At 41.3% G+C, this 25,433-nt stretch overlaps 2 protein-coding genes across 3 annotated transcripts in view; one reads left to right on the plus strand and one right to left on the minus strand.

Annotated features, from left to right (window-relative positions):
* Positions 1–1,517: 1,517 nt before the first annotated feature.
* Positions 1,518–8,588, minus strand: rdh8a (retinol dehydrogenase 8a). Its single transcript, XM_083931983.1, has 6 exons — positions 8,219–8,588; positions 5,292–5,453; positions 3,687–3,866; positions 2,949–3,042; positions 2,667–2,850; positions 1,518–2,565 (listed from the first exon to the last, which is right to left on the minus strand). Exons 1-6 carry the CDS (start codon positions 8,322–8,324, stop codon positions 2,338–2,340), a joined length of 954 nt encoding a protein of 317 aa, XP_083788109.1. The 5' UTR covers positions 8,325–8,588; the 3' UTR covers positions 1,518–2,337.
* Positions 8,589–17,119: 8,531 nt separating this feature from the next.
* Positions 17,120–25,433, plus strand: part of col5a3a (collagen, type V, alpha 3a) — a 52,719-nt gene continuing 44,405 nt past the window's right edge. For both annotated transcript variants that reach the window (XM_083930694.1, XM_083930695.1), the window contains exon 1: positions 17,120–17,322. In XM_083930694.1, the coding sequence (XP_083786820.1) occupies positions 17,238–17,322 (85 nt within the window). In that variant the 5' untranslated portion in view covers positions 17,120–17,237. The remainder of the gene's footprint in view (positions 17,323–25,433) is intronic.

The following is a 25,433-nucleotide window of genomic DNA, read 5'->3' on the forward strand; positions in this document are numbered from 1 at the left end:
GGGAAGACCTAACCACGTCACGCTGCCCTCATTATACTGCAATTACGTTCTTGATTTTGAAACAAAGGTACATAACAATGGTTTGATAAGACCTCTTGTTTAATGAGACTTTGCTGTAACTCAGTGTTCATTCAATTAGCAAACAGGTCTTCCATTCAGGCCTGGGCACCCCAATTCTCATCTTCCAAAATGCAACACACCCCCACCCCTCGGTGCCCCAATATCCCCCACCTACCCCCTGCCCTTAGCCTTCAGCGTCCCACATTGGGTCTTGGCATCCCTCTGAACATTCAAGACACACAGACTCCTCCCCCAACCTCCGCCCCCCATCCCCTCCACCCCCCGCACACACACCCCTTTGATTGTGATTGACAGCATCTTTGTTCCATTGTGCAGAGCTGTCGCCTCTGATGAAGACACATACACAGAGCTGAGGCGCTGCACTCATTGTACATTGCACAGAAACTACAGGTCTGCAACCAGTTGCACTGTCCTCTGATGATGAGCTCCATGCAGTCTGTGAGAGTAACCAGCCTGGATATGGCACTGCATGGCAGGATGGGATGGGACAGGGCGTGCGCAGACAGGACAAATTCTGGTTAGGCTATCCAGGCCAGACCGCAGGCCTCTCCCAGTGTGGACCAGGGGGTCCTGGCCCTATGGGTTGAGGGGGCCAGCTGGAGAGGGAGGCTCAGGGCTGCGCAATGTGTCTGAGGAGGCCGTCATTAGGGTTCACCCCTCCTCAGGGATGGGAACCAGGTCACATTCTCTCACACGGCACAAAGCAGGGTGTGTGCATGTGAGAGAGGTGGGGGTTAAAGGGAGGGGTTTTGATGGGGAACAGGCCATGACCTCTTTATATCCATCAACAGATCACTAACTTGGCCCATAGACATGCTCATACAACACTTTCACACACACACACACACACGCATGCATGCAAACACATGCTAATGTGTGCGTATGTGCACAGACAAAAATGCACAAAAAAATGCATATGCAAAAACAAGTACGTGCTCTGCAAGAGGCATTATGTGTCTTCACCTGAATATGGTCCTGATAGTTTAAAGTCTCTGTTAGCTGAGATACATTTATATGAAAACTACCTATAATGCTTACCACTAAGGAATAAATATCCTTCCAAATTAACCATTAAAATCATCAGTATGGATTAATGTTGACTATTGTATTGAAACATATATAGTTACAAATCCAATGTATGCAACAAATCTGTTCATAAAAAATGCTAGTGTATGCAAGATTTTGACTTAATTACATTGCATTTGTCTATCTCGGGCCACAAATTCCTTTATACTACAGATCCAGATCTCTGCTGCTGATCCTGTGAAATCCAAAAGTTGGCTGCCAGGGAAAAACACTGTGAAATACTGCCCCCTGTTGCTACCCAAAGAGTCTTGCAGACAAACCTTGCAGATCATTTTGCATCAAGAAAAAATATTAGAAAAAGTGGTCACATTCTGTAATTGAAAAGAAACCCAAATAAATAAATAAAATAATTGAGGGGAAATCAGAATTCTGTTTATTTTTAAATCAAGATTCTAGCTTAAAAATATCTGACCCACCCATTCACAAACATTGAAAACATTCAGTTCATCAAAAGATTCAAAATATGATTTAACAGCAGTTATGACCATGAGAACACTATGCTAAGGAAACATGAAATAAAGGGCACAACACAATAAAAGCAGATATTCTGTCTCTGTCATACCTGTTATAACTGGGGAGCCGGACTGTATAGTTAGCTAGGCTACAAGTTATAGCATTGTTATTATTACTATTTTATTGTTTCTCTCTGGAATTGAGTTATTTTTTTGTTCTTTGTTAGCTATTCATGGGGCTCATATCTCATGTCCTGTGTGTTCTCATTTAAAAGATCAAGACATCGAACCACTATATAGCAACGCGATATCTGACTAAGGCTTGGCCTTAGCTTTATAGTATGTACGGTAATCCAATTGATTGCATGTGTACCTGTATATGTGTGTGTGTGTGTGTGTGTGTGTGTGTGTGTGTGTGTGTGTGTGTGTGTGTGTGTGTGTGTGTGTAGAGAGAGAGAGAGAGAGAGAGAGAGAGAGAGAGTACATGAGGTCATCCTGCATACAACATATCTGTGATAAACTTGTGCAATTGTGCATGTTGTCTGCCAAAGCTTATCATGGTAGTGTCTTTGAACTAAAAGGCACCTCCTCTCTCCGGGGTTACTGGCTCTAGTCTACCTGCTTAGCCCAAAACCTCAGGATAAAGGCAGTAGGAACTGGGTTTGGGATCAACAAACTGGAGGGGGAAAGGGAGAAGAGGAAGGATCAGACATCCTCTTCAGTTAGGCGAGACGGTGCGTCTACGCAGGCAGCTGCATGTCAGGCACTTGAGGATGCTCATGGTGATGTGCATGAGAGGGCCGAAATTGAAGAGTAGGTTGTAGAAGGTGTTGACAGACAGGCCGCCAGTCTCATCTGCGTACTTTAAGGCCACGATGGGTGTGTAGAGGCTGTTGGTCAGATTCCTGAAGCGAGGGCTGCTTGACTCAATAACCTTTTTAGTGCACTGGAGAGATGAGGAGCAAAATAAAGTTATGATCGCATTGTTTCTTTCATTGTTTCCTGAGATGGGTTGGTAAAATGTGAGTTTGAAACCTGTTCCCTTACTTTGGCTATGTCATCTGGCATCTGGCCCATGGCTTCAAATATATCTATGGATGATGGCAGGTAAACATCTTTAAAATAACGAACTGTGTCGGCATCTGCTCCTGGATACTCCATCTTGGCTACATCCTCCATCATCTTTGTCTCAAACTCGGTGTGCACAGGGCCAGGCTCAATCATGGACAACCTGTGGGGAGGCAGATGCAGAGGGGCCAATGATGGAGCTTGTACAGTACAAAGCAAAGACAGATGTGAAGGAAGAACAGAGGAAAGAGGGTAATCTACCGGATATTGAACTTCATCAGTTGCACTGCCATACTCTCGCAGAAACCTTCCATGGCAAACTTAGAGGCAGTGTAGACATCATTGAACACCACTCCTAAATCAATAAAATGGAGCGATAAAGGACAGCATCTCTGCATTTTATTATCAAATGTACTCAATTAACAGCAGACCTGCATCAAACATCAGTTTCTCATTAAGGCCTAAAATACTCAGGTTAAATTCCAGACAGAGTATGTAAGCCAGTTTAGCCAACTTGCATGCGATTAATAACTTGTCTCGTCATTCTTTAGCTTGTTCTGGTAAACCCCACCAATCTGGCACTTCAAACAAGTTACAACAAATGCTAAAAATGATTTGCAACCCAAGTCAGATCAGCAGACTTTTGCTAAGCAGACAGCTAATAAACAGAATCAAGTAAAGTCTTTAAATACAAAAATATGAAATTGGAAAACAAGATAAAAACATTAGTCAATCTTGTAACTTGCAGACATTTACTATTCAATTCTCATGCTTTTCAACTAAGCCTTAGTCTTGCTAAATACTATGTCATGAGACATGAGTTATATCAATAGTATTGCGAGTATGATTTGTCTGATGATTTATTAAAGTGGTGTCTGCCTGCAAAGACTTAAAGCATGTATTTTTGTAAGTATCTTTTCCTGTGTTCAAGGATCAGACTTAACTGGATTGCAAGTTGTTTTTTTTGTTTTTTCATTATTAAACATACACAAAACGTACCCTGAAGGCCCATGACACTGCTCATGACCACGATGTGTCCTGAACGCCTCTTCTTCATGTCTGGCATCACTTCTTTAATCATGCGAACAACACCAAAGAAGTTGGTCTCAAATACTCTTTTCATCTCCTCGATGCTGATGCTCTCCACAGGTCCCAGCAGGCCCACACCGGCGTTGTTGACTGACAGGAAACACACAAGACGAGTTCACAAAGTGCTTGGCCCTCCAACATTGCAATTATCAAAAACAGTTGAGATATTGTTGACTTAATATGACCTGATATCTGTATTGTTTGCATTGTTAATTTGGCCTTTCTGAAAGAATAGATCCCTCATTGATAGATGACAGATGGTATTTCCTAATATTGCCACCAGATGTCAGTGTGTGACAACAACAGAGAGGTGTGATGTAACACCAGTCCATGTTAAAGGGCCTCTGGGTCTTGAGTAATGAGTTGAAGGGGAATGAAATGTTGGATTTAGATTAAGATTGAGTCAGGTTTATAAATAGAATATTTATCCAGACTAAAGGTTTAAACCCAAGACCTGTCAAGAGTTGTTAATTTAGCAACACACAATGGACCAAATTGCCATAAAATGACTTCCAGGTTTTTACACAGTGTCAGCTATATTTCACACACACACACACACACACACACACACACACACACACACACACACACACACACACACACACACACACACACACACACACACACACACACACACACACACACACACACACACACACACACACACACACACACACACACACACACACACACAGACAGACAGACAGACAGACAGACAGACAGACAGACAGACAGACAGATAGACAGACACACACACACACACACACACACACTAACACACACACACACACACACACACACACACACACACACACACACACACACACACACACACAGACAGACAGACAGACAGACAGACAGACAGACAGACAGACAGACAGACAGACAGATAGACAGACACACACACACACACACACACACACTAACACACACACACACACACACACACACACACACACACACACACACACACACACACACACACACACACACACACACACACTCAGGATATCAGCATGGCGGTCATATCTGTTTTGGTGCAGAATCTATCTGCCCACTGGAATTTCAAGACTCTCCCAATCTCCTCCCCCCACCTACTCTTTATGTCAACTGCAAAACCAAGCAGGACAGCACTACAAGAGACTGAGTGCCGTTGTCCTAAAGTTGAGATATTAGAACAGTAATAACGCTGTACTGTGACAGTTTGCTTTTCCACTTGACAAGCCTGTTAGAGATTTAGTGTTATTGCGTGATACGACATGACTGTTTGTGTTGAAAACGGGCTACTATTGCAGGAAAGTTGAAGGTTTACGTTCTTTTCATTTGGTAATCATTCCTACACACATAAGAAACTGAAGGTCATATAGTACATTGAGATTACATACTTAAATTATCAACTGTTCTAAGATAGATCACAGAAACAAAACACACATATGTTTATCCTCATACAGGGGATGCATCAAGTGTAATCCAAAGCTAGGGAAAGAGTCAAATGGCATGTGTTGTCCCACTCACTCAGGATATCAATATGGCGGTCCTTGACATTGATGATGCACTGCTTGACTGACTCGTCACTGCACACGTCCAGCGGAAGCAACATCAAGGTCTTGCCATATGCATCTCCTGCCGCCTCCACTAGCTTGTCCTTCTTCTTCAGGTCACGCATGGTGGCAATGACTGATAGGGATAGACAGAGGAGTGCAAAATATTGTTTTACTTGCATGATGTGGCTTCAAACTTTACAAAAATAGTCTTTTTGATGTCAGAAAATGGTTCTTTGAGATCATACAGTAACACAACTTGGAACCACAAAGAAATGCTTAAGAGTGCATGGAGCATTCCAAATAATCAGTATTAAGAACATTTTTTAGTCTACGAGAGCTTCAACAATTCATCAACTAATTGATCAGTCAGTCGACAGAAAAATAACCACCAACTATTTTAATGACATATTATTAGCCATTTTCCATGCAAAAAAGGCAGAAAATGCTGTGTTCCACCTCTCAAATATAGACATTCCCCCTTTTTCTGCTTTGTATTACATTCAACTGAACATCTTTTGGTTTTAGAGTTTAGGTTGGACCAAACAAGACATTTATAGACATCATCTACAGGGATGGGCATTTTTGATTATTTTCTGACATTTCATAGACCAAAAGAGAGTGAGTTAATCTAGAAAAGAATCAGCAGATTGATTGATAATACAAACAACCATGAGTTGTGGCCCTAAAGTCCCTTTTTGTCCTAAAAAATCATTGAGAAAATCATGATTAATTACAGTATATCCTTAGTTAAAAGAGAAGAAAACAACCTTTGACCCACTGTCTCACTTACATGACATACAGCACTGTGAAACCTCTGATCTGTGAGGCCACCACTAAATGTCTTCCTTAACACACACACACACGCACACACGCACACACGCACACACGCACACACACACACACACACACACACACACACACACACACACACACACACACACACACACACACACACACACACACACACACACACACACACACACACACACACACACAGTTGTGACAGAGTCAGTCGTGCAGGTCAGAGTTCCTTGCGATGGACACGCCTGTCAGTTTACAGGCCACAGAATTGATTTGCTAAGAACTTTACACGCTGGGCAACATTAACCTACATACAGCACAGGAATCTATTGTGACCAGTGACAGCAGCTATCAGCACACTGTCGACTTGGCTTTCATGGCTTCCTCCATGTTGTGTGTTACACTAACACTTTGCAGAATGATGTTATCTAGCAGAAAAATGAGAAACAGTGCTGTTGCACAATGGCAATCAGTGGGAGTAAACAAGCTCTTCTCCACACATTAATCTGAATCTACCTGTTGGCCTTGACAGATAAAGGCAAACCCTCACCTGATTCTTGTCTGGACAGAGACAGGATTGGTTGAGTAAGATTAAAATACAAATTGCTGTGCTGTAGAGGTTCTTTATGTTACATGTCATCATGTATAGTAATAAAACTAAGCCATTTCTTTTAGAATATTGCTGTGTAACTTGGTTTGCAAGTAGTCGAATACACACTCTCTATTAATGACGTCTCATGAAGTCTAATTAAGTCTAATCTTATGATCTGAGAACTGTGTGTGTCTAAGAAACAACAAAGAGATTTACGTATTGGTAGAGAAGTGAACAAGAGAACCATTGTTCCTCTGGCTCCTGCAGGAATTACTCTTGGGCTGCTTAAACATTCTTGAAAGAACCACATTGCATTGCACACTCTTTTTTTTTGGGGGGGGGGGTTCTTCGAATTTGGTGCATGTTACTGCAGCTAATTATTACTTTATGCACAATGCAATATTTAATCTCTGTTGGATTTCCTAAAGACCCTGGTAAAAGGACAGTTCCCTTGCTCAAGGGTGGCCTTATTGAAAGCGGGTCACATTGGTGAAAAACGTGAAAAACAGTCTGTTATGGTAGCAGTTAATCACTTTTGTTTTGCTCATCTTTTTCACAGTAATACATCCCATCTGATGATCCTGATGGCCCCCCAAAGAAAACTTTCACTAACACTTGCACAGTGACAACTTGGTTAAAATGACTTTAATTAGATACTGTATAAGATGACTGCTGAAATCATGACTGTAGGCTGAGCCAATTACGTCTGTCTGCATAAAGTCACAGCTAACAAAAGGGGGGGTCTTAAAGGCAAACTCTTACCAAGGGGGAGGGGGAGGGGGCGGCGCGGGGGGGCAGGAAGGTAGTCTAATTTAATTCTGTCTGAGGCTCCGTGACACGGAAAGGTTTTGGATCTCCAATTCCTACAGTGGCGTGGCTGGGAAACAGGAGAGGAGACGCGCACACTGACAATGTCAAAGTGGGACACCCCAACTCCACTGTGCACCAATGAAGTCTTCAAACAAGGCCCTTGCTTTAGAGTGAACCCTCGCTTGTACAGGTCTCAAACTTTGTCCCCCTTTCAACACTCGCTCCAGTGAGGGGACTAAAGGCACATTAGACACGGCACTAAACCGGAGCAGGCGGTCTACAATTCACTGCGATAAAAGGGGGCTTTGTGCCGGAGAAGTCACTTGAAAGAGAACTGACAAGACTCCTTTTATGATTCCGCATGGAAAGCGGCATCCTTGCAGAGCCCTACCCTGGAAACTGCGCTTTCAGATGATAATTGTTGAACCACAGGGGCGACTGAATCCCAGTCCTTACAAAAGGATATGGATCCGATATCACTAGGGTTAGCTATCTCAGTGGACACTACACCAATTCACTTATTTGCGTTAAGAGTGAGAGTTGCGCATGAAACTCAACCGAACTTTGTGCGTAAAGGAGGGTTGGTGCAGAGGGGGAAGTAAACACGGAATAGGATTTCAAGCGAACCACACTTTTTTTAGGCATGCTACAAATAGGTCCGATCAAAGAAACAATGTAGAAGAAAGCGCATTTACCATGGTAACGCTTCTTTTCATCTTTGGCCAGCGTGACGGCGATTCGTAACCCGATGCCGGAGGAGCAGCCGGTGATCAGCACAACTTTCTGCCCACTGTTCGCCATGATTTGTCCGAGTAGGAGCTGTGTTTTTCAGCGGTCCTCCGCTCTGGATGGTCGCTGCCGAGGGAGCTACCGATCACCGGACTTTAAAAAAATAAAGCGGATCATGCAGCCACCGCAGCCATGTGAGCTTCTAATTCAGTCACATGTTCGATAAAATCAGTAACCAAAAAAAAGACGTGGCAACGCAAACACCCCTTGCAGACAGGGTTTTAAATCTTGATAGGTGCCGCCTGCCTCGAAAATGAAGTTAAATCCTTTAAAATGTGTGTGGCCGTGCTTGCGCGCACGTGCGTGTTGTAGAGGGGGAAGTGCTTATTTGATTTCTGAGCTGGTGACCCCCACAACAAATAACTCATGCATACAGTCAGAGCAGTTGTGTTCGTACTTGATTGTATTTCTGCTTCACTACTACTACTATATTTAATGGTTTATAGCCAACAAACTTTTTATTTATTTTTTATTTTTTTTAAACTTTTATTGAATCTTTTATAATTAAATTAGATGAAATCAAACCTGCTAATTACAATTTAACACAATATTTTAAATGCGATATTGAAGATTTAGGCTGTGTATAATTTCACAACAAATACAATTAATATTATTATTATTATTATTGTTAATGTTATTATTATTGTGCCCTGTGCTGTTGTCCACGTTATACTTGAACACAGATCTTGTTGTTCGGCTGTAGATGATTTATTAGTTAAACTAGTCTATCTCATGGAAAGTTATGTTTATAGTAACCTAATGCGCTGCATTGCACTGCCATCTGGTGGTAAGGAAACGAGCAGCACACTTAAGAAGCACTCGTGCTTTCTGAATTCATAATACCTCATCAAAAAGTAATGCTAATTTCATCACTGTAATCCATTTGTTGACTAAATATGATGAGTTTATATTACAATGGTCAGCTTGGTTATCAGCTGTCTCAGTTTGGTTTGACAATGATGCCATCAGTGAGGCTCTGTGATGGTGACTCCTATTCTTGATGGATGTTGTTAGGAGTCAAAGTTCCTCTGATAAGATCTCAAACCAGACTTGTTTTTTCCCCCTTTCCTCTGATGAACGGCCATAGTGCAAAAGTCAGTCTGCCATGTTTGGGCCTGTTGCTAGATGTGATGCAACCACATGCAAACTGCAGGGATGAGTGGATGGTCCAAAGAGCAATCAGGAGTGATTAGTGAGTGAGTGATTTGTTTATGCTTCTATTTTTTAATGGCCTTGCCAACTTTACATGATGGACATTTCAAACACAAGTGCTGCTTCCCACATTTCAAAAAATAATAAGTATAAACACTTACAACTTTAAAGTATGTTGCATGTAATGCATTTATAATAGATTGTAATAATTAAGACATTCTGTTTTTAAGAACTGGATTAAACTGGGATTATTATGATTCTTCTCAGGAGGATAACACATAATATAATAGGCTAAATCATCTAATATATGTGGCTCCACACAGGTGAAATGAGTTTGGGTCTAATCTCTTTCATTTCTGCCTTTTAAAACATATTGCCAGCACACAATGATGACTATAGGTCCCCCTGTTTTAATCCTCCCCCCTGGTTAACCCCTTTAACCTCATTTCTATTTTAACATGTTAACGCAGTGTGAAGCAATAAGGTCACTATGAAGACAAGACAAGAGATTAGGTGAAAGCAGAGGACACTCGCTCACTCACAGAGACCAGCAGAGGGGACAGTGGGAGAGGACAGGGAGTTCTCTAGTTTATTTCCTTTGAGGGTAAACTGAGGTTACTACATCCATCGTCAAGAGCAGCTATTCATTTCCGCCACAACTTTGAAGGGATTCTCCCAAAGGGAAGACATATTTTAACAATGAGTGGAGTCCTGGCCTGATCCATTAAGGGTCAGCCAGTAACCAGCAGACGCATGGTGCTAAGACAGGTTTAGGCTTGCCGTGAAAAAAATCAACCTCAGGCATGTTCTTGCGTATATAACTCAACATATAAGAATACATAATGAAAGAATCTTCATTCGTCACTGCTTGTGACAAACTGTCTGTTATGCTGACAACAGAGAGTAGACTGTCAGCTTACATAGAATTCAGACCCAATTTCCTCTTGCTGTCTCCCAAAGTCGATGTCCGCTTATTGAGAACATCCCTAAGCTATGACCCATTTCTCTCACCAGAAAGCAGAAGTTCCCAATGAGACAATAAAAGTATAATTTGCATTGTCAGATAATGCAGCTTTAAATCCAAGCTGGCAGTGTGTAAAACAAAATGCACTGCAGTGACATTTGGTTTATATATTAATGCGGCTTCAGATTTTAGGCATTTGGCTGACAATCTTAGAACAACCTACAACTGAATATAAATGCAAAACCGATGGAATAGCAATAGAATAGCAACAAATAATAGCCCATTTTAGCCTGTTCACTTTTAAAGTGAGTACAAAAATCCACTTTTGCACTTTTAGAACAGATAAGTAGGTGGTGATCTGAGCAAATGTAATGAACAGGAACAGAGACAGAAAATGACCATGAATGTTTGACCCAGACCGAACCCACCAACACTGAACCAGTAATTAAAAAACAACAAAACTACCCTAAGGCTATTTTGCTTCAAAATCATTAAATCAGTTAAAACCGGTGCTAAAAGGGCCGAAGTGAGCCACTGAAGTGAGGTCAGGGCTCTTTCTGGCATGCTTTCTCTTGTGCCTCCAGAGAAAGTGGACAGGTGTGGATGGAGATGAGGAAGAACCAATGGCGTCTACCAGCCTCCAAGCTATTGCTGTGGAATTCTGAGGCACTAAGACACAGAATGAGTGAGGAAAGAGACAAAGAGGAGGGGATAACACCAGCCCATACATGCTTTTCCACGTGCTTTCTCTGCTTTCAATGTCTTGTTGTAAACCCTCCTCCCTTTTTCACCTCAAACCTTCCCATCTCCACTTTCTCTACTGCACCTCTGTACCTAAAGTATAGAAATCATTTTTTCCTAACATCTGTCGGCAGAGTTTTCACCTGTTCCCTCTGACACCTCTGAGCCTATTCCAGCTGTGCCCTGAGCCCAAATCATCCATCTGTGACCTCTTTATCGAAGTCCAAGTCATAGAAAAGGACAACCTCATCTCTTCTTACCCTACTTTTATGGCTTAATAGTCAATTTCCTGTGGACAGGCTTTAAGGATACATGAGCAGATGCTCCTGGAACTTCCACTGGTCTCCCAGCTGACTTTATAAATCCAAAGTCTGTCTTCATCAAAATTAAAGGACTGTGTGATTAGATAGTGATGTTGTTCTATCAGTGTGCATGAACTGTGTGTGCATTTGTTTAATAAAAATGAATAAACTGCATTTGAAATATTTTTTATACTCATATAACACACATTTTTATGCATGGTTATTATTATTTTACAAATAATTACTACGGTAGTATTCCTCATCATATAGCAAGTACATTACCCTGACTCTTCCTGGTTTTGGCTTTGCGGCCGCAGTCGCATTGAATAAGAGACATAATCCAGCTGATGCTACTGGAAGGATAAGGGACTCTGGCTGTGTGAAATGGCCTAGAGGACTGGAATGTTTGCCACGGGTCAGGAGTGGCGCTTTCTGCTCTTTTGTGTGCAGTCTGCAGAGGAGGTGTGGAATGCAAACTTCATGAGAATAAAAGGGACGAAAGGGAAAGAGTAGCTGGGGGTCGGTGGGTGGGAGGAAGACTTAAAAACAGGAAAAGAATGGGTGCAAAGACTTAGAAAGGAGTGAGCTGGGAAAGAGTTTTCTGCGGCAGACATAGATCACAGTTAATTGAGAGAGAGAGAGAGAGAGTGATAAAAGAGGTGCCCACAAGCTACACCAAAAGAGGAGAGTTAAAACAGTTGCAGCAGCTGCTGACCACACACAATGGACACTCCACAGAGAGGGACACTCTGAAGATCATAATGTGGTATTTCTGAGCACCAGTTAGCATTCTTAGAAACATTCATAGAGGTACAGCTCATCATAATACATCATGTGTACAGTCTCTTGATACGCATTACTCAAACAGTGAAATTTAGATCAGACTCAACAATGTTATAGTTGAAGTATTAGGGCTAAGATTTTGAGGTACAAAACTCATCATCATCAAAATGAGCAAGAAAACTGGTGTTATCGGGACTGGTGGAACTGAAATGTAAATGTCTTCCACACAGAAGGAAAGGTCAAAGAAATGTGTGTGTAAGTCATATTTGGCATCAGCCAAATACCAGCCAATACCAGTTTTGAACCTAATTGCTGTTTAAAGATCAAAACAAAATCATGGTGTTTTGTGCAGTAAACTAACAGTGAAGAGGAGGAGGGTACACTGTAGAGTGTGGTTGCTGGTTGAGTTTATTTAGTCTGTTTGTTTGAGCAATTAATTTAACAGACATGGTCCTTTGATGTTAATTAGTTTAGTCTCCCGTCATCTCTCAATATTATAATTATCACCAGACTGGCAGTTCCCCTTAGTGGCAAAAGGGAAAATTTCCACACACTTTCTCGCGGTCACATCCCTGGTTTGGCAACTCAACAGCAGGGTTAAGCAATTGACTAAATGGAGTAATATGTCTGAAAACACAGCTCGACATCCAATCCCCACTGCTCTTTTTCAAAATTCCAAATACCATCATTGGTTGAGGGAGGTACAGTGGTGATTAAATACCAAGCTGCCAATCTTATCCTGTCTGATGTGCTCACTCTGCCCCCTTGTACCGCAGGCAGGTAAAACCAGCTGTAAGCTCTTATGTAAGAACACATGCTTTCTGATATATTGAGATACTATCATCATCAGTCAGTCAGTCAGTCATTCAGTCAGTCAGTCAATGGGTGGCACAATCACATTTCTCTTGAGGTGCTTTCATAAATCAAGGGTTTTACCAGCCTCTGACAGATTAACCTACATGCCCCCCACAAGCAAAATGTGCATTTGTTCAGAGCCTGTGTTTTATCGCCTTTATACTTGTATTCGTGATCAGTTAAGGCTGTCAGAGTTTTTTCTTGTTTTGAAGTCACTGACGAATCCCACGTTTCACACAATTCGACATAAAAACATATATTTCACCACTGGTACTGAGAACACATAGATTTTCTTCCCTGTGATATGTATTGCATACAGATGTTGGCTGTTTCCATGTGCAGAAGAAAATAAATGTAGTTGTTACCCGAGGCTCATTCATAATCCTGCTATAAATGGTGAAATTAAGTGCAAGTAAGAAGAACAGCAACTCGCCTGGGTGAAAGTCCTGTGTTAGGGGACCCTTCCACCTCCCCAACCTACCTAGTTAAGTGGAGATTTGCTGTCTTATACTACGTCTCCTTCTTATAATACGTGGAATCCACATAAAATAAATATGTGGAAAATGCTCAAATTACTGCACATTACTTTCCATTGTTATATGTATGAAAAAAAACATAAAGCATGTAAACGTTGTAGTTGAAACCCAAAAGATTATGAACCTATATGAGCATATGTCCCCTTTAAATACTCATTATATCACAATGACAGAAAGCAATAACTGTTTATCACACAATGCAACTACATCACAAGCCCATTAGGGAGCAATGGTGTAAGATTTGAAATGATTTCTATGGTTATGTCATAATGACTTCACAGGAAAAGGGTATGTTTAAACATACATAAATCAATTTAGGCAAGCTGGAAGAGTCAGCTGCCTCTTCCTTTGCAGTTTTGCATGCATATTTTTCTTGACAGTTGGCCTGTTGTCCTGTTCTGGCATGTTCTTTGACACAAGAAGTAGACCGGAGGCAGACTCAAGTGAAGGGTCTCTAATCCTAAACGCTCATCAGCTCCGCTTGAGGATTAATACGGTTTCACTTTATCTCAGAGGGCCTAGAATGTGGCAATGACAGATTACCTCACTTCACCTTCCACCCTCTCAGTGATTTAATGATAACAAAAGTGCACCATCATTTATCAGCACAGAATGACCTGTAGAGGGAGAGAGAGATACTTCCAATTTGTAACACCATACCACATGTGTGGGCTAAACGTCAAACTTTGATACTGGAGGCATAATTTATGTAATTATATTACTAAAATAGGGGGAAATGCAGAGACACATCCTCAAGCTTTTTTTCCTTTTACAAAAATCTGTGATAGATTCATCTCCTGCCAAACTTCATCCGTAAATACATGTCAAAACACATATGGAGTATACTTCAGTATCTGAGTTTACACCTGATTTGTAAGTGTGTAGCTACAAAAGACAGTTGCTCACTCGGTTTCTGCCGATTCCTAATCAGGATAAAGAAATCACAGCATGAACAGACTTCATTTGCCATGTTGAGCACCGTTAAGCAGCATTTATGTGTTTACATCAACTTGAAAAAGGATCATCTGTTTACCTTACATTTATCATCGTCAGTCTGATTTATGAAACCCTCTTGGTTAATGAAAGTTGACAAACTACTGGCATGAGACAAATGGATCGACTCTGATTTTAATTGGAATTTTCCTGCATGTTACGGTCACGTCATGTGTATTAATTTATGTGTATGTTCAGCTCAATCAATGCCAGTCATGTGGAAAGCCGAAGTCTGGAGGAAGTTAATGTCAGGTTTACTTCTTGATTTAGAAAAATGTACATTAGGAAGTTTTTTGTTGTTTTATTGTTTGTTTTAAAGAAGGATTATCTGTAAATCGTCCCATAGTTGGACAAAGGTACACAGCACATGCTCTGGAAATATTTCTCACCCAAAGCTCAGACTACCCACTGGACTCTTAGTAACTATCTGCTAAAAGCTGTTAGGAATGTGGCCCTGACTCAGGCAGGCTAAGCTGGTACTGAGAAGGGAGACGGTGGGAGGTCAGGGGGTCCGTTGTTTATCTACCAGATCAACCACAATCTGCCCAGTTATCTGGGTGCTTCTCCTTCTATCTCTCACTCCCCTGGCTTTTTATGCTCTTTCTAATCACCCCTTCAACTTGTGCTCTGACAATTTACTGTCTGAAGATTATCTTTCATTTTCCTAGAGGGTCCCAATATTTTTAGATGTTACTGAAGCAAATTATTTATTCACCATGAAGAAGCATGATATGTTTTGGATTTACATAATAACTGATGGCAATGATGTTTAATAATTTGCAGCTAAGTAAGTAGAGTTTGTCTGGGAATAATATGGAACAGCATCTTTGGATAAAAGAGAGAATTGTTATACAGACTCTAAAATGGGTGTGTTTCTTCTTCTCTCTGTGGTTTGAGAATCTTCTGCCTTGAGAAATTATGGTTTGGCTTCCTATTTTCTCAATGTTCTCTAGGATTTAGAGTAACTCCCAGTTACTTTACAAAGGCCTGTTGTAGCTTGGACTGTAGATGTTATCTTTGGTAATTTTCCAATTAGACAAGGTCTTCAAAAGTCTTATCTAAGAGCATGTCTCAACTGAATACCACAGACTTCCTAGAATAATTAGGCTTCTGGCAGGCTGTACAGGTAATCAACACTGTTAAGGCTTACGTTTTGGCAGATGATGGAGCAGATGATGGGACAGATGTCCCCGGCAGTATTAGAAGGTATGGTAACTTGTCAATTAAAACCAATACATTTAGCTCATTCCTGTCAGTAGTGCCCCCATTAATGGATATAACTAACTCCCATGTCCATTCAAATGGAGAAACACTGACACAATCACAACATGGGTGGTTTCAGTTCTGTGAAAAATGTCTGGTGGATTTTGCCAACATTAAAGAGCTACATAAGATGGGATGACCATTCACATTAGGGGGTGTACAATAACACAGCTTATTATTTTAAATAATGTGTTTTATCCAGGTGTGCCCGCCCCTGAACTAGCAGTCCACGACCTATAACCTGAGGTGATTCAGCCTCCAGCCTGCTGTGGTAAGGCTCCAGCCTGAACAAGCATTGCAGAAATGCTGTAGCAAAGCTGGGCTGAGAATAAACTGATGGTGGAGATAACCTGCACTGGTCTGCAAAATGCTGACTCCATGAACTGACCTGGGGTTGTTGTTGAAATGTTGAGATGCATTCAGCTAGTACTGTGAGTGAAGTTCAAAGCTTGGATACATCCTCCAGCTACAAATGATTTAGTGGCCAAAACCTCTGATCTTCAGTGTGAGGTGGGGATTAATGAAATACCTGAACATTTTGCATCATCCTCATATAGCCTAATGATGTCACTGTATTCAAATATTTGCATAAATGAGAAACTTTTCATGCAAAAAAGGCAGAAAAGGCTGTTTTTCAGCCTCTCAAATAGGAAGATGTTCTGTTTGTCTCTGTTCTATATAATATTAAACTAATTATATTTGGGTTTTGGACTGACAGAACAAGTTATTTAAAGACATACTTTTGGGCTTTGAGAAACTGGGATGGACATTTTTCATTATATTTGACATTTTATCGCCCAATCGATTAATCGAGAAAATACTCTGCAAATAAATCGAAAATGAAAATAATAGTTAGTTGCATCCCTGAGCTACTCTGGGATCATATATTATAGCCTATCCTTCATTCAGGTGCCCCCTGTTGTAGTCTGTGTAGATAATAAAGCCTGCGGCTATCTTCAAAAATCATCTGTCGAGGTTGTGCCCTACATCACTTCTGTAGGTAATGACCGCCTTTAGGAAGATAGACCTCACAAATGATCGCTAGTAATAAACATGATTTAGGATGAAGTTTTCTGCCGTCCTCTATGGGAGGGAAGAGGCGGAGGAGGAGGAGAGCGGAGGGAGGGAGTGATGGCGAGAGGGAGAAATTGAATGAGAGGGGGCAGAGCGAAACTGACGGGAGTCACCACAACAAAACTTCTCCAACAATCAAGCAAGTGGAACTACAGACTGGCTTGTCTCCCTTTCTCCCCGCATGGCTGCTGATTCCCTGCAAAAATAACTTCAGTGTAAAGTTTCTGGTGGCGGAGGCAGAGGGGGGTATCCGCTTGGAAAGATGGATCGTTTAATAAGGACCAGGTCGCGCAGGAGAATACCGCTTTTTGTTTTTATCCTGCTTCACGTAGCGACGACACAAGCCGGTAAAGTATCTAGTTGAACATGAATGACACACTGTCCTCTGTTAAGTTCCTGTGACTTTTTTCAGCAGCCTTCATTCATCACTTGATCCCCAGCCAACAAAGCTATTGGCGCAAAATATTTCCTGTTAAAGGTTCACTGTGGATCCTTCAGAACCGTGCAAATGCAATAAATTGCGCAAACGTTATTTTTGTTAGTGCACACATATAAAATATGTACGTTGGACTCATTCATCGTTTCCCGTTTCAGCTTGCATTTAATTTGAACAAGATTTTGAATTTCAGTGCCCTGCGTCAGGTGAGCTGTAAGACTTGCAGAGACCTCAGGAGATGTATGATGTCATGTTCGAGTTTGCTTGTGACCAGCGTCGGTTTACTGTGAAAAGGTTTAACGTTGGCTTGAGAAAGAGGTGAATGGCTGAACACTGACCGAACAGAGTAGATTAAAATTCCTGTCATGGATCTGTTTAATGTGCCCTCTGCTCACATAGGTCTTAAGTGAAGGCGCTTAGCACTAACACTCTTACTGGCCAAGTTATGATGTTTCTGTCACTCTTAAATATTTTACATGTTTTAATGCAGGCTACTACCTCAGGTCATATTTACACACACTTATAGGGGAACACCACCTATATTAAGAATCCCAGTATGTTATTTTCATGGCCTAGGAGAGTTCAATCAATATTTGTGAACAAATCAGAGCCGCAAATCAGAGCAGCAAGTCTCAAACTTGTGCTGCCATCAAGTATAAAGTTGATGACATGATTTTGTGGACTGCTTCCTTTTTTTCCAACCCAAATTAACTTTATTCTGTTGAAACAAAAAATGTACCCTTATACTGCGACTCTCAGGTGCTCTCAGTGTCATCTATAACAACAACTTTCCCATTTCATCATCAGTGGGGCAATTCCACACTTTTTATACTTGATGACATCACAAACTGTGTGTTTTAGCACTCTAGTTTTTTTCGATTTGGGAGATAGTTGTATATGTTTACCAAGATTTTTGGAGCGTCTTATACTGTATGATTCTTGAAAATGGGCGTAGCCTCCCTTTAAGGCGCACTATGTCTTGTAGCTTCTTTTTTTCAATAATCCACCTGTAAGAAGAGGGCCTGGTTCCAAACAGCTGTGTCTCTCTGGTGTTCCAATTTGTTGTACTTTCAGGCTTGTTCAGCAAATGCTGCACCCATTTTAAGACTTCCTTGTTCTTAAGATAGCCAGTAACAACCAGCTTGTGCATACATACTGTATATCATTTGGCCCAGTGCTATCTGTCACCCACACAGACCTCCGTGCCCTGTTGCCATATCCTGAGTATCCTCAACTGGCAGCAGACTATTTCCTTGCAGGTGCTGCGGTTTAGAGACTCCCTGATGGAGCGACATGCCTCAACAGAAGGAGTTAACCCTGTGGTCACCAGAAGTGCTTAAAGAGATCTCATTCTCGTGGCCTTCAACATGCACCCACTTTCTGGCTGGCAGGATTTGTAGGAATTCATTAGCTGACATGAAGCAATGGCAGGAGGAAGTGAGCCAACTGACAGAATCATATTCAAGTGACACAGCGGCTGTGGTGTCCACTGCTCTCTAATGAGGGCCTGTGAAGTGAGAGGCTGAAATGATTTTAAAGTGCAATGGACATATGGTGCTGCTGATATGGCGGCCTTAGTGCATTTGGTTGTTAATGCGTATGTGTCTGTGAGTCTGTGCATGTGTGTATTACAGTGCCAGAATGTTTTCCCATATGCTTTCTGTGTGTGTTTAAGAGAGATGAGAGAACACTTTGTAGTCATGTTTGCTGACAGGAAGTGAGAGATTCTTGCACACGTCCAAATCATCTGTTCTTTTCTTTGCCTCAACAGTTTTGTTCAGTTGTTCCTTTCCTTCTTTTTCTGTTCCTGTGAATATGGAGTGTTTGTTTTTCTTTCATGTGCCCTATCTCTTCTTTCACATCGTTCTCCTCTTGCTTATGCCCTGCCTCATCCTTGACTGGTTCTCTGACAGAGGAGAAATCGTGCATACAGCCCCCTTACTGTGTCCTGTTTGATCCAGTCTCCTTGCCAATCCTGCACCACTCCCAAAGGAGGAAGGCAAGCCTTGTTCGCCTTTGATCCAGCAACAAATTAGTGGCAAATGAAAACAAATGAAAAAGGCAGCTCTGAATTTAGCAGGATAGAGAATTAGAAAAGATTAATTTTACGCTTGTAACAGCTCTAGTGTTTTCTTCTTATGTGAGTTTCTGTAATGCAAGTATGAAACATCAGAAGTGTATGGGATGCTGATGTCTGTCCCTAGTTGCTGATGCTGAGTGTCATATCAAACTGTTTCTCAGACATTTTGATGAGGCAAACTGTTTGGAATTCCCCGAAGTCATTAATATGTAGAAATTACGCTTAAACACTTCATGGCGCCGGACCGCAATCTATAGTATTCAACACACATCTGGCTTCCAGAAATTCAGTTAACTCCCTTCCCCTCAGGCTTCTAAGGCTCTGTGTTTCTGATCACTGATGCTTCAAGAAGCTTTCTGTGGGAGTAGTTGGAGATGCTTCCCGTGGAATTGCAATGAGCAGGCAGCTGAGGGGCTGACTTCTTTGTAGTGTCCCCTTACATGTCATCCGCCTCTTTATCCAACTTTATGGGCCTCAGAAAAGTTTTATCATTGTCATCAGTCACATGCACATGCACATTTTAGTAGAGGCCACAGCAGTAAGCTTTCCTTCCAAAGCCATCTGTAGAGTCTTGAAAACAATATGCTGCTACTCTCAGTGACATCGTGACCTGGCTCATATTTCAACTTCTCTGAACCTGCCAAGTGTCACTAAGCTGCAAACACAGAAGCCCTCAACTTGTTGAGAATTTCTTTCAAGTGTCACTCAGAAGCACAAATGAACAGAACTTCTAAAGGAGCATGTGAACCTGTCTTACACACGGTATATGTAGCGATACACTCCATAATAGCTGCCTTAATGTTATGATGTCTGAGAGACTAAATGATGGCTTGGGTTGAAACTTGAATGGGCTTGGTCATGTGTACGCTTGCATGTTTATATCGAGGTAATCCTCTGTGTCTGGGGTATGCATTTACCTGTGAAACTGTCTGTGTTCATTTGTGATTGTATTTGTCATTGTGGTGGTGTGTTATAGTGCATGCTCATGAGGAGATAGTATCTAGTATCTCATCTACAAGGATAAACAGATGAGAAAAGATCCTTCAACATTAGGATATTTTGAACCCTCACCCCACTTCTTAGAGAGTTTAGTGATTAGAAATGGTGTCAGACTGGTCTAAGGACCAATGTTAGGCATGCAGTGGAGATTATGTTAAGGGAGTGGATTTACTTTCATAATAATAATAATAATAATACATTTTATTTGTTGGCGCCTTTCAAGCACCCAAGGTCACCTTACATGTTGAAACAGAAACAAAGCAGACAATAAATACAATATCACATATAATTACATACACATATACAAAGAAAAGAAACAGAGTCGCTAGATAAATAAATAAGAAGGATAAAACGGTTATGGGGGGCAGCGACTCATACAGAGTAGGACAATTTCAAAAGGTGTGTTTTGAGGTGAGACATTAAGGTGTCAGTGGAGTCCAGAGTGCGTATTTGTAGTGGGATGAGTTCCAGAGTCGAGGTGCTGAACAGCTAAAAGCCTGAGCACCCATTGAGGTAAGTGAGAATGAAGGGTTGGAAAGCAAGGCGGCAGATGAGGAACAGAGTGAACAGGGTGGGAAATAAGAATGTAGCATAGTAGAGAGATATAGGGGGTGGGTTATGAAGAGCTTTGAATTTTAGCAGAAGGAGTTTGTAATGTATGCGCTGTTGGACAAAGAACATCCTCCCAAATATAGAAGTACACATGTGTGTTTCTGTGTGTTTGTGTGAAGTATCTTTGCAGTTATGGGCCTTAAGGGGCAGGTGTTTTCTCTGTGGGCCAAGCAGCTTTTGGCTTGCTGGCCCATCATGCTGTGAACAAACATGAACAGAACAAACTGTGGAGATTGAAGAATGCAGTGCTGATGTGAATTGGCAGGAAATGTGTAACCAGATGGCACCCGAATCTTGCAGCTTTAACACCATTAGTAACAACAGGCCATGACCCATATTCAACGAAGCACTCTGAACAAGTTACATTTTTTTTTAATATATAAGACTTTTGGTCATTCACCATATAGTGGTAGTGTTTTAAATGTGTGCATTTCCTTCATGTAGTAAAAAAAGGGGGGAAAAATAGCCTATAAGCGACGTATGTGATTCAAATGTTATCACCGGTGGAAATTAAGTCTCAGTTGTAAATGCGCCCCAGTTTGGAGAAGCAAGCAGGAGTAGCAAACCAGAAGCCAAGTAATGCAGCAGCAAAACGTATTTTAGCCAGCTCAAGAAAGGTCCAATTTTCCCGCTGTACTTTGCCGTCAGACAGCCCTTTTCAGCTGGGAACTGAAGCCATTGTATCAATCTATGCTCTGTTCAAAGCCACCAGACTCCTCCAGTAATTTCACCTCGCAGAACACCTAGTTTGTGTTATTGTGACATTGGTGTTTTAAAGGGTTAGGTCAGAACTATCCCTTAACTTCAAACATAGCCGATCATGTCCAGTTTAGCCTTGTAGTTAGAAGAGTCTGTAGATTCCCCACAGTCTAAATACGGTATATTATGTGAATGTCCGTGCATGGAAAATGGTTACAATCGTTGGTATAACATATGAAACTTGAAAAAAAGACTTGACCATAATTCACTTATGTAGAAGGCTTTGTCGGATCTACAGGAAACAAAGGGTAAATGGCTTTTCTTACAGGATGGTCTCTGTGGTGTCGTTTGTATGTAAATCCAGAACATTTCCTGTTGCTGGTCATCTCAGGTCCAGTCTTCCCTCTCACTGGCCATTCCACTCTGCGGTGCAGTTCAACATAAAAACTCAATAGCCACAGAGTTTCTTACACTGTCCATAACCTGTTTGGATGTCGCTGGTTGTCTTGTGTCTTTTAATGCCCACACAGATTAGATAGCATAATATTATAAATATTAATTATGTGGTATTACAAATAATTTTATATTTCAGGCTACATGCTTAAAATGAATTTAAGACTTAATGTTAGGCACTGTTGGTCGCTTTCATCATCTTAATAATATCCATGACTTCCTAACCCCACAGAATATGTTAAAAGCCATTCCCACCAGTCGTCTACATAACTGCTGACTTGACTTGCTCCTAAACTCTCAGCGATAACTCAAAGCAGACCCAACCACAAAGCACATTCAGAGCGATAACTATCACTGCCTCTCAGTTTGCATACCTCCAGCCCAACAAATGTCTCCATGTTACAATAAATTTACCTTTCTAACACACTCTTCTTTGTTTTAATGAGCCCTGTTTACAAGGAAAAGAGCAAAGTGTTTGACAGATAAAATAATGCAGTGATTCAGAGAGGATTTTTTGACTAGGGCAGAGGTCCCAAAGGGCTGTTTTTCCCCCTCTGTGGGCGTTATAATTGAGGTACATATAAACAGTGTGTGCAGTCAGTGTATTAAATCGTATTTGGCTGTTCATGTGTTTACATTTTCATCTGTTCAGAGCGTGTATTAGCTCTCCTCACTCATCGTGTTCTTGTCGACACACGGCAGTGACCCAGACAAAAGGTCACACCCACTGCTAATTAGATTAACGCTGTTCTTCATAGAGCCCGGGAGAAACTGTCTGGATTTATTCAACATTTTATCTAGATCTTTGTCCTTATTAATCACCATATGTTTTGCAGTTTGCTGCATTTAAAATGTTTTCTGAAAATATGTCCCCCCAATAGTACTTCTTACGGAGAGTGAAATTGCTTTTTCACCACTCATCTCAGGGTGTGGTCCAAGATGCTGTGGGAAATTGCCCAGATTCATTTTGGCTTCAATTCTTGTTAAAATCCCCCAGTTCCCATACACATCGTTTTTGACAGACTAGCATTGTGTGTGTGTGTGTGTGTGTGTGTGTGTGTGTGTGTGTGTGTGTGTGTGTGTGTGTGTGTGTGTGTGTGTGTGTGTGTGTGTGTGTGTGTTTGTGTGAGTGGTATTTTTTCTGGGAGTGTAGGTGGTGTGATTCATAAAGAATGTCTTCAGAGACATTAGCTTTAGAAACACAGAGAAGACATTATGTCCATGTAAGACTGAAATGGTGTGGAGTTGTATGACCGCAGGGCATGGAGAGAATGTGTCACACTGCCAGAGAAGATACACAGATGTAGACTGTTTAGTGCCACTTCCAGGGGGATAGAGCATGATCTGTGAGGTGGAGTGTTCAGCTCTTTTTTTGTCAGAATGACTGTGGACAGCACTGTTGCTGGGTAGACATGGTTGTCTCATAGGGGAAAAAAGCACAAGAAAAGGAAGGCAGGAATTCCAGATGTCTGTGAAATTGCTGGATGTTTAAGCCCCTTCCCATGTACTCTGACCTTTTGGAGTGATTGGAAAACACTCTGAGTCATCAGTCCTTAGAGGTTCTACGATGCTATTTCAAACATGTTGAGCCATATCTTGTTGGGACTGCATGCTGCACAGGCTAACAGAATAACCCCACCGAGTTCTGTCTATCAGTGGCAATCGGTGTTTATGCTCATTTGCTCTTACTGCTTTTCTTTAGAAGTAACATACTTTGACAGGCGAGGTAGGGACATGAATGATTACCACAAAGCCTAATGAGATGAAAGCAAAGCCTGCTCAGGCAGTCAGTTCTGCAGGATAGGTAAAAAGGCTGTAAAAATTGTCAACTTAAGGTGACATAAATGGATCCAAAGTAGAGATGCAACGATCCATTTTTTTCTGATCCAATCTGATACCGATACCCGGGCTGATCCGATCCTACTATTGAATGAATGAAGCGTATACCTTGCCATGTTAGGGAAGGCATCAGGCTTGACATAAACATTTAGCCTTGTTAAATTAACAAATTAACACAGATATAAATGTACCTAATATCATTTGAATTGAAATGACTAGATTAGTCAATAACAGAGTCGATATTCGATCTGGGTATTGTTTGTTTGCTTTTTGTACCAGGCTCTCAACATGTTTGTTTCTGCTCTAAAGTTGAGCCTTTTAACATGCGGATCTGTGGGGATTGACTCACTTTTGAAGCCAGCTCCAAGTGGCCTTTCAAGGAACTGCAGTTGAAATTTCTGCTTTGGCTTACTTTTTCAAGCCTGGGAGTTGCCGCTCAAGTCCAGCACGGGTTTTCCCCACGTTCTTCCAATCAGCTTGCCAAACTAATATTTCATTTTGCACAATTGGGTGTTTGTTGCTGCCAATTATTCCTTGCACGGTTAACTGACAGTTCATTGTGAATGCAATCTCTTTTTTTGGGAGGAATTTCTGCTGCTTGTCTCACATTTCTCCCTTTGGCATTGTTGCACATCTTGACAGTTCTCTGTTGTCTTCAGAGTGTCAGAGGTCATCAGTCTCCTGACAGCCCATAGCTTGAACATGTTTAGAATTGGGCAACGGTTATTTTAAAAAACTACTTGTGGTTGAGTCAAAAATGTACTTTATGTGGTTCATGGGGTGCACTGTCATTTTCATCTTTGACTTGCTTGAAATCAAACATTTATGCTGAAAAGTTAATTTTGTTAGTTTGTTTCAAGACCATTTTGCCAGGTGCTGTTTTGGATGAGCTGACATAAACCCAAGAGTCTTGTTTAATTAGACTCATGTTGCTTCAATTTAGAACATTATTCAGAACATTGCCTTACGACCTCTCTTCCCAGAGAGTGAGAGAGCGAGAGAGAGCGAGAGAGCGAGAGAGAGAGAGAGAGAGAGAGAGAGAGAGGACTCTGAACTATGACTAAAATACAAACTTTAAACTTTGCTAACCAAAAGGAAATTGATTTTCAGTCAAGGCCATAACATAGGACAAGCGCAGATAAAGACAGAGGCCCTTCTAATTCAAATTCAATTAAATAATACACAAGGATTAGGACTCAGGCATGATGTACAGTTCAAAGTAACTGTTGTGAATGAAAAAGTGCTTTAACAGCAATGCAGATGCTTACATATTTAAGCTTTTACATACAAAAAAAAAGCACTCAAGCGTAGCATGTCTTGTTTTTTTTTGCTTCTAAAGT

The sequence above is a fragment of the Echiichthys vipera genome, assembly GCF_963691815.1.
Source record: "Echiichthys vipera genome assembly, chromosome: 17".
NCBI classification, from domain to species: Eukaryota; Metazoa; Chordata; class Actinopteri; order Perciformes; family Trachinidae; genus Echiichthys; species Echiichthys vipera.

What these genes read in the sequence shown, in the direction of transcription:
- rdh8a (XM_083931983.1), bottom strand. Translation starts at nt 8,324, where the DNA reads ATGGCGAACAGTGGGCAGAAAGTTGTGCTGATCACCGGCTGCTCCTCC. An exon ending in CCGCCATATTGATATCCTGA is followed by an intron (nt 3,867 to 5,291) that starts GTGAGTGGGACA and finishes GTTTCCTGTCAG; the next exon opens with TCAACAACGCCGGTGTGGGC. An exon ending in CTGATGAAGTTCAATATCCG is followed by an intron (nt 2,851 to 2,948) that starts GTAGATTACCCT and finishes GCCTCCCCACAG; the next exon opens with GTTGTCCATGATTGAGCCTG.